Genomic DNA, 13,686 nt, shown 5'->3' with positions numbered 1-13,686 from the left:
GTTTTAATGGACGTATTTTGAAGCCAAAAAGGGGTTTTCATGCCAAAGCACTCTTTTTGAACTTTAGTTCTGGGTCGTTCCATTTGATTTCAATCCATTTTTGACCGCACCCCTTTTGATTTGAACAAAACTTTCCATACTTATTTGCCGTGGTAGAAGCTGTCAGAAACATTTATGAGATAGAGGTTTTCAAAGTTGACCCATTTTGCATACCCCACCCTACCATGAGACATCCATGTCTTCAGCACTGAAAAAGATAAACGGTTGAGTTTGATATCATTTAAAACCTTACAAACAGGGTTGTAAAACAATTTGATAAAATCTTGAAAATATATTTTTAAATAAAACTAGATTATTTTTTTTATCCACAAAGAAGGCTTCCGGTCCACACACTGTCAGAAATCAACTTAAATAGGAATGGCTATTCTATTATCTATATTTCTATGATTTCAATAGGTTTTGTGTGGAAGATTGACAGCATAATTTAAAACAACTGATATTCCCATTCATTTCAACATTCTGTGATATGTGGAACTTCAACCATTTTTGTGCTGTCCTTTAAAAGTTAAAATGTTGATTTTATCAGCCAAAACATGACACACAACCTGTATTCAAGAGCGTGCAGTGTCTAAACCGATGTCGAACACAACACAAAAACCTCAGATGATGTAAAATAGGGTCTAAGCTACAAAATATGCAGAACAATATTTTTTGAATCAGTTCATGCATTTTGGGATAATTGATGTTAAAGGTAAAAAAATGTCAATTTTTCTAAAAACTAAAAATTCTTCAAGATATTATAATTTTTTGTTGTTGTTGACTAACCTGTTTGCAAGCTTTTCAATTATATCAAACTCATGCCGTTTGTCTTTTCCAGTGACAAAGACATGGATGCAAAATGGGTAAACTGTGAGCACCTATGTCTCCTAAATGTTTTGGCATTCAGGTCCAAAAAGTTTGTTTCTGACTATTTTATTTAACCTTTATTTAACTAGGCAAGTGAGTTAAGAACACATTCTTATTTACAATAACAGCCTACTGTGGAACAGTGGGTTGACTGCCTTGTTCAGGGGCAGAATGACAGTTTTTTACCTTGTCAGCTCGGGGATTCAATCCAGCAAACTTTCAGGTTACTGGCCCAACGCTTTAACCATTAGGCTACCTGCCGACTACTTCTATGATGGGCAAAAATGTCTAGAAAGTTTTGTTCAAGTTAAAAGGTTTGCAGTCAAAAAGTTAATGAAATCAAATGGAACGACCCTTCTACAAGAATATTGACATAAGGACATGAGATGGTGGAGTTACATTACACAACACCACATAACCACATTGTGCATTGCAACAATACTAATGGCATTTTGAAAATGTTTCGTGTTTATAAAACAATTAATTAGTAAAGTAAACAAGGGTTTTCCTTCATATCAAGTCATGAGCAATATTGCCATTGTGTGTAAAAACTCTTTGTGACATGAGAAACAATAAGACATTTCAGCCTCAGTGTAAGGACAATAGATTGAATCAGTAATCACTCTTATCATAGGAACACACCTGCATCGTGTTATGTTGGTCTATTAAATGAGTCATAAGAGATAAACAAATGAACACAAACACTTTATGACCTGTTTTGATGCTTTATTTAGTCCATATATATATATATATGAATTAATAAATACAATGAATCTAATAGATTAACTACTGCAACTTGTTTATTACACGTTTTTCTGTGCAATGAGAAAATGGGGTTTAAACCTCTCATATTGGTATGAGATGGCCATAAAATGCTTGGAACGGAGCCAGCCCTTCTGCCACACCTTCACGTCCAGAAGAACCAAGGACCTTCCCTTCACTCAGGTGGTATAAAGCCAAGAACCAACAAGTACCTTTCTCATACCACCTGTGTTCACTACCCAGAGGATGACCATGGGGACAACACAGACACCCACATGGGTGTTAATATGGATGGCTCTGGCGATTGGTTTAACTGCCTCTCAAAGTGGTAGGTAGAATCCATGATTTTGTTTTACATGAAACCTTGTACTTTAGTGTTGACAGGGCTAAAATGTATGTTACCATATGTCATAGCACTCTCACAATAGCTCCAATGTTTATCTAATTGGACAGCCTAACAATGAGGGAATATTTGACAATGCTAAGTCCTGCTTTTATGTGCTTTTAAGCACGAGTTATGATTGATGATTAGGTAAATGTAGGATTGGCAAGAGAACTACAAAACAGAGCCCGAAATACACAGGATTCCACAACGATTTACAGTAAAACTTCATGCAACTTATTAACATACACTTTGATTTCAGAGGATACATCAAAGGCCACAGTTAACATCATCCCCTCAATGTCAAGGATGCCTGAGATTGCAGGTAAGCTTCATAATACATGTGCTATACAGATGTGTGAGCCCTGAGGATGATGACAATGATTAACACTGCAGCCTTACATATCCACAGACAATGGTGAAAGGACAATAACCATGATGGAGACAGTCATAGCAAGTTGTGCAACAGGTTTTGTGGATTAGCTGTTTTTGAGAAGCATGAAGTAGCCTAAATAATTCAGTTCCTAAACATGATAGAGTTTGGATGTACATTGAAAGTTCTTGGTTTTTAGTTGATCAAATATTGAATTTGGCGTTTACTAATATAGCCCATAGAAACGCCTTGAATAACACGTTCATAAATGCCAAGAAAATGTATCCTAAGGAATAAGGTTTTGAAATGTCTGGAGATAAAAGAAAGCTCAGGAAATATTAGTTTTTTTTACACATATTTAACCCCTTTTTTTGTTGGCACAAAACTACCGCCATGCTTCCATTAAGTGACACTTGTGGGGGTCGTAGACCAAACGTTTCGGACGCTACAGACAGAGGTTAGCACATCGGTGGTACTGACACCAGACGAGTCCCGTGACACCATGGAGTGGTGATATTAGTTCGTAGGCCAAATCGTTCGGACGCTAAAGAAGTTTTCGTGAGAATACCAATTTTCAAGATGTCCCCTGGTGTGACAAACAGCTCTGTAGCTCTACCACTTTCAACTGCAGATGCGGAAGGTCGACATACTGTAGGTGGATATGGTGGATTGAGATGCAACCCATGCAAAAAAACTGATATCTTTAGCTTAAACTGACAGATTTTGATGATGATGTTTTCATGATGTTAATTAGATTGACACACGGGTGCGTCAGTAGACTCTTATGGTGAGTGAGTGAGGCCAATCTAGCAGTCAACCAATGGACTACTAGTTAAAAGCAAGATCTTACAAGGGGCACAAATTTGAAATAATTCTGTTCCCCGTTGTCTACTCATTTCTTTCTCTGTATCTAAAGATAAAACCTGCTGAATTGTATGCTATCATAGCTGAATTGGTTATCCATTTCCTCAGGAGTGAGTCCTATACATAATGGCCAGGTCTGCAGCACATGGGGTAACTACCACTTCAAGACCTTTGACGGAGACATCTTTCAGCTCCCCTCCACCTGCAACTATGTTGTGACCTCACTGTGCCATAGCAGTTATGAGGATTTCAACATCCAGATGAGGCGGCAGGTGGTGGACAACCAGCCCACCATTAGCAAGATCACCATGAAGCTGGATGGCGCAGTGGTGGAGCTATCCAAGGGTTCCGTTGTTGTTAATGGGAAGAAGTAAGTTCGTCAAGAATTTCTCATGTAGCAGTATTTCTCAATCAGTGCTCAAGTAGTTGGATGTCATATTGTTGTCCCAGTCGCTTTGACTTAAAAGATTAGACGCAACCTTATACTGTGTAATTATGCTCCAGCACATATTTACAGTGATTGAGATGAGATTGCTGTTTTTATACTACCAATGAAAATGTCTTAAAATGAAGTCAATTGATTGGTTGGTCTGACTAAGTTCTAGTTGAATCTAGTGCTTTGTCTTCCTCTTCCTCCAGTGCCACCTTACCATTCAGCCAGTCTGGTATTCTCATTGAAGAGACTCCCTCCTACATCAAGATCAAAGCAAAACTGGGATTGGTAGCCATCTGGAACCAGGAGGATTCCTTCTTGGTAGTACAACAATTATGCATTTATGAATATTTCTGTTGTGGAGTTAGGTTTCTGCAGTGTGGTCAATGTCTGCATTTGAAGGCCTGTGCTGTGGTGGGCACTTGGAATGAATGTAGGCACTTGGAATGACTATAGGTAGTACTAATCTAAAGTTATTTTAAGGAATAGGTTGTCACTGCGGTTAAATGTTCGTTTTGTTACAGTCATTTCCCGTTTTTGTCGAGTGTTATGCGGTGATGGAGGTAAAATGTCGCCCTAAAATGTCTAATGGTCTTCTATTTCAGGTGGAGATGGACATCAAATTCAGAAATAAGACCTGTGGTCTATGTGGAGATTTTAATGGAGTTCAACAATTTGATGAGTTCTATAGCCATGGTACATTTTCACTGACATTATCAACACGTCAACCATAGCCTATTATTTGGAATACAGTTGACATTCAACAATAATTTGATTTATTTTTATGCCAAAGGTATGAAATTGTCCCCTGTCGACTTCGGAAACTTCTGGAAATTGGATGGTCCAACTGAAAGCTGTACTGAAAATACACTGCCTTCGAATCATAAATGCCCCAATCTGGTAGGTTAAACTTTAGCGCTTATGATAAGAATAGGGATATTGGCTACGCTGCTGTGTACTTAACAACATTTAAAGTGGGGCCTGAAATTACTGACTCCCTTGATAAAGATGAGCAAAAATGACTATACTGTATACTGCTACAGTATATATGCTCCATTTCTTGGAAAAATATATTATTTTATACTAATACAATTGCTCTGAGAAAGAGATTTTGTTTAAAAGTCATATTTTCTTTCTCTCCAGTCAGGGGTCAAACACCCCTGTTTTCAAAACCTTTCAACACCACACCTTGAGAGAATAATAGGACTGAGCCTTTTTCTAAAATGTTTTATGAGTTGGAGAACATATTGGGAGGGATTTTAGACCATTCCTCCATACAGAATCCTTCCAAATCCTTGATATCCTTTGTCTGTGCTTATGGACTGCCCTTCAATTCAAACCACAGATTTTCAATGGGTGTCAAGTTCAGAGACTGGAAAATAACCCCTTTTTGCAATGGCCATCTCAGTCTCTCTTTGAAACCCACTGAAAATCTGTGGTTTGAATTAAAGAGGGCAGTCCATAAGAACAGACTACGATTATCAAGGATCCTAATCAGTGGAGGCTGCTGAGGTAAAGACGGCTCGTAATAATAGCTGGAACGGAGCAAATGGAATGGCATCAAACACATGGAAAACATGTGTTTGATGTATTTGATACCGTTCCACTAATTCTGCTCTAGCCATTACCACAAGCCCGTCCTCCCCAATCAAGTTCCCACCAATCTCCTGTGCTCCTAATATGTTCTTCAACTCATAAAACATTTTAAAAAAGGATTATTGCAGTTTTCCTCGCAAGGTGAGGTATTGAAAGATATTGAAAACAACGATGTCAATAATTTTGACCCCTACCTTTTAGAGATTTATTTTGTATTACTTTTTAGACAAAGTCTCTTTCTAGAAGCAATTGTATTAATATAAAATTAAATATTTTCCCAAATTTGTTTTGCATACAATATAGTTACATTTTTGAATTATTTATTTTATACAGTCCTTTCTACTCGTCTTTATCAAGGGTGTCAATCATTTCAGACTCCACTGTATGTGTCCTAATTATAACATCTCTCTGTTTTTGTTTGATAGAAACCAGTTTGTGAGCAGTTGCTCTCCGGTCCTGCCTTCAGCAGCTGTAAGGACTTGTTGGCCATCGACTCATTTGTTGAGGCCTGTGTATCTGACCTGTGCCACTGTGATAACAGCACCAACTCCTTCTGCCTGTGCAACACCATCTCAGAGTACTCCCGCCAGTGTGTTCATGCAGGCGGGAAGCCACAACAATGGAGGACTGAACAGTTCTGCTGTAAGCATGCCATTACTCCCCATATCAAAAATCTAATCGCACATTGGTTAGTTGCAACAGTATACTAATATTTTGAAATAACCTTATCTTTGCAGATAAGACATGCCCCTTCAACATGGAGTACCAGGAGTGTGGAAGCCCCTGTGTTGACACCTGCTCCAACCCTGAGAGAGGCCAGTTGTGTGAGGAACACTGCTCAGATGGCTGCTTTTGTCCTCCAGGTAGGTAGACATATTTAAACGTTCTCTGCACATCCTCTTCTTCAAAGAGATGTGATAAAATGCATTGGAATGTAGCAGACTGCATACTGATAGAATGCAAAGCAATTGATTCCATATTGTGGACCGGACTATGTTGCGTTACAAAGGCAACTACACATTTGGTCAAAAATATTTGATCTGTTTCATGTGGTATTTAATTTCCTGACACAAACAAGCCAGTTGATCAGAATATATTATGGAGTGTCAGAAATGATTGTCTGTCTAGACAGAAAAATACTTTGAATTCAGATTTTGGAGTAAAAGAAAACACATAGTTACTGCGTTTTGCCTTTGTAGGGCAGTATGTTGGGATGGAGACATAATAAACACATGTATGCTCTCACCCAAAGGAACCGTTTTTGATGACGTCAACAAGAATGGTTGTATCGCCTTGAGTCAATGCTCCTGCCGCCACAATGGAAAAACCTACGCACCCGGAGAGTCTTATTCAAGCACTTGTAAAGATTGGTAAGAGAACCTGGCTAAGAATTTTGACTTGAGACTAAAAGTTATTCCCGCAGTGACAATTTGTAAGTTCCATTGAATAATTGATATGTTGCCCTTAGCTCCTGTGGTGGTGGTCAGTGGAAGTGTGTGGACAAGGACTGTCCTGGCACCTGTGCTGTGGAGGGAGGATCCCACATCAACACCTATGATGGAAAAGCATACACCTTCCATGGGGACTGCTCTTATGTTCTGACCAAGGTCAATATGCAGTTTCCTCACCTAAGATCTGTGTGCATCAATCTCATCCACATAAGACATCTTAAAACTTGTCAACTTTTTTGTAGTTATTATGTCTGTATTACAGCTTTGTCTACAGCTTCTTTACTTTTCTTCTAACAAATCCAGGTTTATGATGAACATTGTTATCAAACTATATAGAACAGGGCTCTCCAACAATGTTCCTGGAGTGCTACCGTCGTGTAGGTTTTCACTCCAACCCTAATTTAGGGCACCTGATTCTACAAATTAGCAGGTTGATGAGCTGAATCATGTTAGTTACAACTGGGTATGGAGCAAAAACCTACAGGAGAGTAGCTCTCCAGGAACAGAGTTGGAACAATACTATTCATCTTGTATTCATACGTTTATCTATTGAGAAATCTGGGTTGTTCATGTTTACTCTGTCTCTTGTTTTACACTGAGATATTGATTTTTCCTTTTATTAAGGCAAATATTTGTAACAACTTATTCATGTTTTTTTCAGGACTGTGATGGGATGCAATTTACTGTACTGGGTGATCTGGTGCAGTGTGGGCTTTCTGACAGTGAGACTTGTCTAAAGGCTGTTACCCTGTCCCTCTCAGAAGGAGCCACTGTAAGTATTCTTTGACTGACATGCTCTCAGCCTTTGACTGCAGTAGATGTTTTTCCCCTAATATTGTTAGGTTTTAGACTTTAATGTATAATTTGAATATCATGAATAAGAATATGGATACGCAATGCCCCTCTATGCAGGTGATCAACATACAACCCAATGGAAAAGCCTTTGTAAATGGAATCTATTCTCAGCTGCCCTTTTCTGTTGGTAAGTTAGAGTTGCACAATAAACATACCGTACTATCAATGTAGTCATGACTAGGCATACATGAAACTTGTGTCCTACAGGTAAGCACATCATTGTATGGGGAATACATAATGATTATTGGGAATGTCGTGATGGCGATGGAACTTTATCATTCAACACTGACACATATATTTTAATGCTGCATCATACTCCTTCCTCTTCCCACTTTGTTCCTTATAGCTGGAGTAACTATTTTCAGAGCCTCCTCATTTTTCATCATCGTCCAGACCACCTTTGGCCTCCAGTTGGAAATCCAACTCTCACCAATCATGCAGGTCTATATTGCTGCAAGCACCGTTTGGCAACAGAGAACTTGCGGTATGTCAAATCATCCTTTGACCAACCACCACAGTCCACTGAGGTGTTCATGTTCTGGGAATGATTTATTTTCCCTGTATATAAATACATGTTCACCTTACAGGTCTTTGTGGAAACTTCAACAACAACCAAGGAGATGATTTCAAGGTCCTGAGTGGAGTGACTGAGGGCACAGCCATTGGTTTTGCAAACACCTGGAAAACACGAGCCAGCTGCCCTGACATCAAGAGTAGCTTTGAAAGCCCCTGCAGTTTAAGTCTTGACAATGGTAGCTGCATGGTTTATCACCTTTCCATGTCAGTTTTAAATGTTATGGAGAATGGTGCAAGTGTTTCTTAAAGTTGGCCTAACTAATTCCTGTGGTTTTCACTATTTCAGAGAAGTATGCCCAGCACTGGTGCTCTCAGCTGGCTGATCCTAAAGGGTTGTTTGCTCCATGCCACGCAGCGATAAGCCCAGACATGTACAAAGACGTGAGACTCCATCACCATACTATTAATTTCTGAATATTTCATGAGCATAGCTAATACACAGATGTATGTATCATGTGATTACAGCTGTTATGGGGCAATTGAGAATCATTTTGCTTGCTGTTAAATATTGTTTTCTGCGCAGTGTTCGTGCATATTATGCACACACAATTAATTAAAACTATTGTACAGTATAATATGGATGCTGTTCTGACTGTGGTTTTCTATTCAGAACTGCATGTATGACAGCTGTAACTGTGAGAAGAGTGAGGACTGCATGTGTGCTGCCGTCTCCTCTTATGTCCACGCTTGTGCTGCCGAGGGTATCCAGCTCAGAGGCTGGAGAGACACTATCTGCAGTAAGTGACAATCACACCATAATACCTAAGAAGATGTGTCAATTGTGGGAGAATAAGATACAAATATGATAAATATTTACATCTAATAGTAATTGTTGCCATCCCCAGACAAATACTCCACCTCGTGCCCTAGCACCATGGTCTACAGCTACAGCATAAAAAACAGTGATCGCTCCTGCCGCTGCTACAGCGACTCTGACTTTACCTGTTCAATCACCTTCGAGTCTGTGGATGGGTGTGTCTGTTCTGAGGGAACCTACCTGGATGATGAGGGCAAGTGTGTTCCACCAGCCAGCTGCCCTTGTTATTACAAGGGCTCAGTGGTGTCCCCTGGAGAGGTCATCAGCAAGGATGGAACCATGTGGTATGGACCGAGTTATTTACTTACCTATACTCAAACTGTATATCAATGTAATTCACAACACATTTTATTTTAAAGGTATATTTTTGGGACTTTATGAACCAAGGGCCTTGGGCCTTGCTTTCCTGTAGTGAGCATAGGGACATTCAAGTACCATTAACACCATTTTATTTCAGCACCTGCAAGGAGGGCAAACTCCATTGTATTGGAGATTCATCTGATCATCCATGTAAGTTCATGTATATAAATTGTCAAAGCATCTCACAATTTTTAGATATTGTACTGTGCTAGGCAACACTGAATTTGAAACAAGTCTATTCTTTTAATGGCACTCTGTCCAATCCTATATACACATGTGGTGTGTGGTAGTAGTATGCTATTGGCAACAGAACCAGGCAATGTGCATGTTGAATTATCATCTCTCCATCCTAGTACACACTTTATAGAGCATATTGATTTTGTGAAAGACACAACAGAGTCATGATACATGAATTCCCTTTATTTCCACAGCATGTGTTGCACCAATGGTTTTCTTCAACTGCTCCAATGCAAGCCCAGGAGTGAGAGGGTTAGAGTGTCAGAAGAGCTGCAATATTCTGGATATGGCCTGTGTAGGTCCCCTATTTACTTCGTCTCCAGACCGTTCCACACAGCGGATATAAACCTGTGTACAAAACATTAAGAACACCTTCCTAATATTGATATTAATACACAATCTGTCTCAATTGTCTCATGGCTTGAAAATCCTTCTTTAACCTGTCTCCTCCTCTTCATCTACACTTATTGAAGTGGATTTAACAAGTGACATCAATAAGGGATCAATGTTTTCAGCTACATTCCCCTGGTCAGTCTATGTTATGGAAAGAGCAGGTGTTCTTATTGTTTCTACACTCAGTGTATAGTCATCTAATGCCCAAAGGATTGTGAATAAAAAATCGAGTGTAAAATATAAACTTTCAGTTTTTTATATATTGATAAAGTTAACATAGTCTCCAAGCTATTGTGCACAGCGTATATAAGCCTGGTACATCAACGATTCAATTTTGTCCTTAGTGGGAGTGATCATATAATTCTATGGTAGTTTCCTTATTGAGTATAGTATTTGTCATCATTTAATTTGAGCGAATCACACGACTGCGAGGCGTGGCTCTGTGCTTGTGGTGTGCTAGTGTATGGGGGAGGGTTATTGGGAAGGTTTTGTGGGAGATGATTGTTTGGTAGATTAAGCCGAATAAACCAATATCTATGCGCTGGGAGTTTCTCCTGGTCTCTCTGTATTGACTAATGGCTAACGAAGGCCAAGTTTGACCTTTTGGTCCACAAGACTCTTCACGCATTTGGGCTGAACTTTCTGGGAACCAGATGAACTTATAGTTAACACCATTTTTACACAACATATTTTCAAATAAATAATTTTCATTTTACAGATCAGCACAGAGTGCATTTCAGGCTGTATGTGTCCCTCTGGACTGGTATCCGATGGAAAAGGAGGCTGCATCAAGCCAGACCTTTGTCCTTGTTCTCACAATGCAGCTACTTACCAACCAGGAGACAGAATCAAGGTCGACTGCAATACCTGGTAAGCTCATCTTGCCTCATTTGGGGTTTTAAACCAATTAAGACTTCAGTCTGATATCTGTTTTTGCCACTTTCAGCACTTGTAAAGACAGAAAATGGCAGTGCACAACTAACCTGTGCCATGGAACCTGTGCCATTTATGGAGATGGACACTACATTACTTTTGACGGGAAACGATTCACTTTCGAAGGAGACTGTGAATACACTCTTACAAAGGTATGCTTGCAGGGTAACATGATAGTCTAAGTGATCAACAGCAGTATTATTTGTTTTATTAAGTATTAATACATGATGACCAATAAGGGTTTGTGTTCATTCTTTTAAGGTATATACTGTAGGTGTTTCTGGGGAGTCTGAAAAGCAATATTTGAAACTGTTTGGACATTATCTGCTGTTGCTTTGTGAATGCTGCTGTAGCATTCCCAACGAGATGAACCTTTTCATTATTTCAATGATTGACTTACCACATGTATGGTTGGAGATAATGTACCATCCACCATAATACTGTGTTGGCTGTTGTTTCATTCATGACTGAAATTGAGTCTACCTTAAACAGGACTACTGTGGAAACAACAATGCCAATGGCAGCTTCAGAGTCATCACTGAGAACATTCCCTGTGGAACAACAGGCACCACCTGCTCCAAGGCCATCAAGCTCTTCCTGGGGGTAACTAGATTCCTGCATCCTGCCTGGAACATACCATTATTGAAGCAAAGACTACTACTATTTAGTCATACATACATACATACATACATACATACATACATACATACATACATACATACATACATACATACATACATACATACATACATACATACATACATACATACATACATACATACATACATACATACATACATACATACATACATACATACATACATACATACATACATACATACTAGCTTCATGAGGCTAGGCAAAAAAACAAACATTATAGCAGAGATTATAACATAATAAGTAATTAGATAAATTCATATTTTTTAAAATCTCTTTCAGAACAATGAATTAATCCTGACAGAAGGGAACTACCAAGTCATTGAGAGAAATACAGGGGAGGTGGTTCCTTACCAGATTCGCACAATGGGCATCTACCTTGTGATTGAAGCCAATAATGGTTTGATTCTCATGTGGGACAGGAAAACAAGCATGTTCATCAAACTTAACCCACAGTTCAAGGTACATTTCAACTTTGATTGGATGACAAATTAGATATTAAAATATGTTTCTAGTATTCCATCAACTGATATTCACAAGTCTGTTATGACCCATTTTTATCACTCAACTGAATCTAATGCTATGTCCTCTTCAGGGACATGTCTGTGGTCTGTGTGGAAACTATGATGGCAACGCAAACAATGACTTCACTACCAGGAGCCAGGCAGTTGTTGTCAATCCTCTAGACTTTGGAAACAGCTGGAAAGTCTCTGCAAGCTGCCCCGATGCAAAGAGCAAAAGGAGCCCCTGTACTGCCAACCCTTACAGGCAGTCTTGGTCGCAGAAGCAGTGCAGCATCATACAGAGCAAAGTTTTTACAGACTGCCATTCTAAAGTAGGTTTAGACTTTAGTCGTTCACTGAATGTTTTGGAATTTTATATGATCATGTTGACTAAATTATGTTCTCCAACTAGGTGGACCCCTCTCCTTTCTATGATGCTTGTGTAACAGACTCATGTGCTTGCGACAGTGGTGGAGACTGTGAGTGTTTCTGTACCGCTGTGGCAGCTTATGCAGAGGCCTGTAATGAGGCTGGAGCCTGCATAGCCTGGAGAAGCCCACAAATATGCCGTGAGTTTCTAAATGTTCAATTCATTTAAGTGCTGACATAAAAACAGGCTTAATTCAGTCGGTATAAACCGAATTGAAGATAATACTTACAGAGAGCTTTTGTCCACCACATACAGCACTGTTCTGTGATTACTACAACTCCCCTGGAGAATGTGAGTGGCACTACAAGGCATGTGGAGCTCAGTGTATGAAGACCTGCAGGAATCCCTCCGGGAGCTGCTCCACTCAGATACCACCTCTTGAAGGTACAGTAGACATTCATTTAGGATCTATTTTGGGCAAAAACAATTTTCCATAACAGGTACTTAGTATTTCTTTAATGTTAAAGCTAGAGTCCTTAATTGAAACAGTAACAAAGTCGTCACCCCGCCACTGTTTCGGTAAAAAGCTGAGGGAAGGCCCAGGATAATTGTAACCACTCTCAAATTCATAGAGGGCTATGGATGCAAGGGCTGACCATTTATAATATAAAAATTATTGTTTTAACCATGTTTTGAGGCTACACAGTGTTTGACTTAATTTGTATTGTTTACAAACATTGTGGTAAAACAAACGTATATTTTGGGTTCTTATGGGGTACGACAGTTGAACTAAGCTCAGGAAGCATTTATAAGTTATATTCTTCAAGAATGAATGGGTATATATTATTCATTTATAGGTTAAAAAAATTGCTGTAGCAACAAAAGATTCTAGCTTTAAATTACCTCTATCAATCAGTTGCTTTTTGATCATTAATATTTGAATATTTTTCTTCTTCTTTAGGTTGCTATCCAAAATGTCCTCCTGCTCAACCCTTCTTTGATGAAGATATAATGAAGTGTGTGGAGAAGGAGCAGTGTGGCTGCTATGGCAGAGATGGAAAACACTACAATAATGGAGAAAAAGTACCGACCACAGAAAACTGCCAGACATGGTATGTCTTTAGTAATACAGAGAATCTTGGTCTTGGCTAAAATTGTGAACACCGTAACTTTGTTTGAATATCAAGAATGAAACTAAGTAGAATTGTAAATGTTTCT

The 13,686-nt window shown here is 39.1% G+C and overlaps 1 protein-coding gene across 2 annotated transcripts in view; it reads left to right on the top strand.

Moving 5' to 3' along the window:
- The first annotated feature begins 1,879 nt into the window (after positions 1-1,879).
- The window catches only part of LOC145864237 (mucin-5AC), a 40,708-nt gene continuing 28,901 nt past the window's right edge, over positions 1,880-13,686 (top strand). The window contains exons 1-27 of one of the 2 annotated variants that reach the window (XM_082969541.1): positions 1,945-1,996; positions 2,313-2,375; positions 3,396-3,657; positions 3,927-4,041; positions 4,326-4,416; positions 4,514-4,620; positions 5,742-5,958; positions 6,054-6,179; positions 6,569-6,686; positions 6,785-6,923; positions 7,429-7,539; positions 7,680-7,749; positions 7,969-8,106; positions 8,210-8,374; positions 8,485-8,579; positions 8,809-8,935; positions 9,044-9,299; positions 9,473-9,525; positions 9,807-9,907; positions 10,724-10,875; positions 10,952-11,090; positions 11,431-11,541; positions 11,878-12,057; positions 12,191-12,430; positions 12,511-12,667; positions 12,784-12,912; positions 13,430-13,580. In XM_082969541.1, coding sequence (XP_082825667.1) covers positions 1,960-1,996; positions 2,313-2,375; positions 3,396-3,657; positions 3,927-4,041; positions 4,326-4,416; positions 4,514-4,620; positions 5,742-5,958; positions 6,054-6,179; positions 6,569-6,686; positions 6,785-6,923; positions 7,429-7,539; positions 7,680-7,749; positions 7,969-8,106; positions 8,210-8,374; positions 8,485-8,579; positions 8,809-8,935; positions 9,044-9,299; positions 9,473-9,525; positions 9,807-9,907; positions 10,724-10,875; positions 10,952-11,090; positions 11,431-11,541; positions 11,878-12,057; positions 12,191-12,430; positions 12,511-12,667; positions 12,784-12,912; positions 13,430-13,580 — 3,650 coding nt within the window. In that variant the 5' untranslated portion in view covers positions 1,945-1,959. Of the gene's footprint in view, positions 1,997-2,312; positions 2,376-3,395; positions 3,658-3,926; positions 4,042-4,325; positions 4,417-4,513; positions 4,621-5,741; positions 5,959-6,053; positions 6,180-6,568; positions 6,687-6,784; positions 6,924-7,428; positions 7,540-7,679; positions 7,750-7,968; positions 8,107-8,209; positions 8,375-8,484; positions 8,580-8,808; positions 8,936-9,043; positions 9,300-9,472; positions 9,526-9,806; positions 10,515-10,723; positions 10,876-10,951; positions 11,091-11,430; positions 11,542-11,877; positions 12,058-12,190; positions 12,431-12,510; positions 12,668-12,783; positions 12,913-13,429; positions 13,581-13,686 lie in introns of those variants that run through there. The other variant, XM_082969542.1, reaches the window with a different exon arrangement.

The sequence above is a fragment of the Salmo salar genome, chromosome 26, assembly GCF_965601325.2.
Source record: "Salmo salar chromosome 26, fSalSal1, whole genome shotgun sequence".
Classification (NCBI taxonomy): Eukaryota; Metazoa; Chordata; class Actinopteri; order Salmoniformes; family Salmonidae; genus Salmo; species Salmo salar.
Note: the sequence above shows the minus strand (reverse complement) of the source record. Positions and strands in the feature narration are given on the sequence as shown.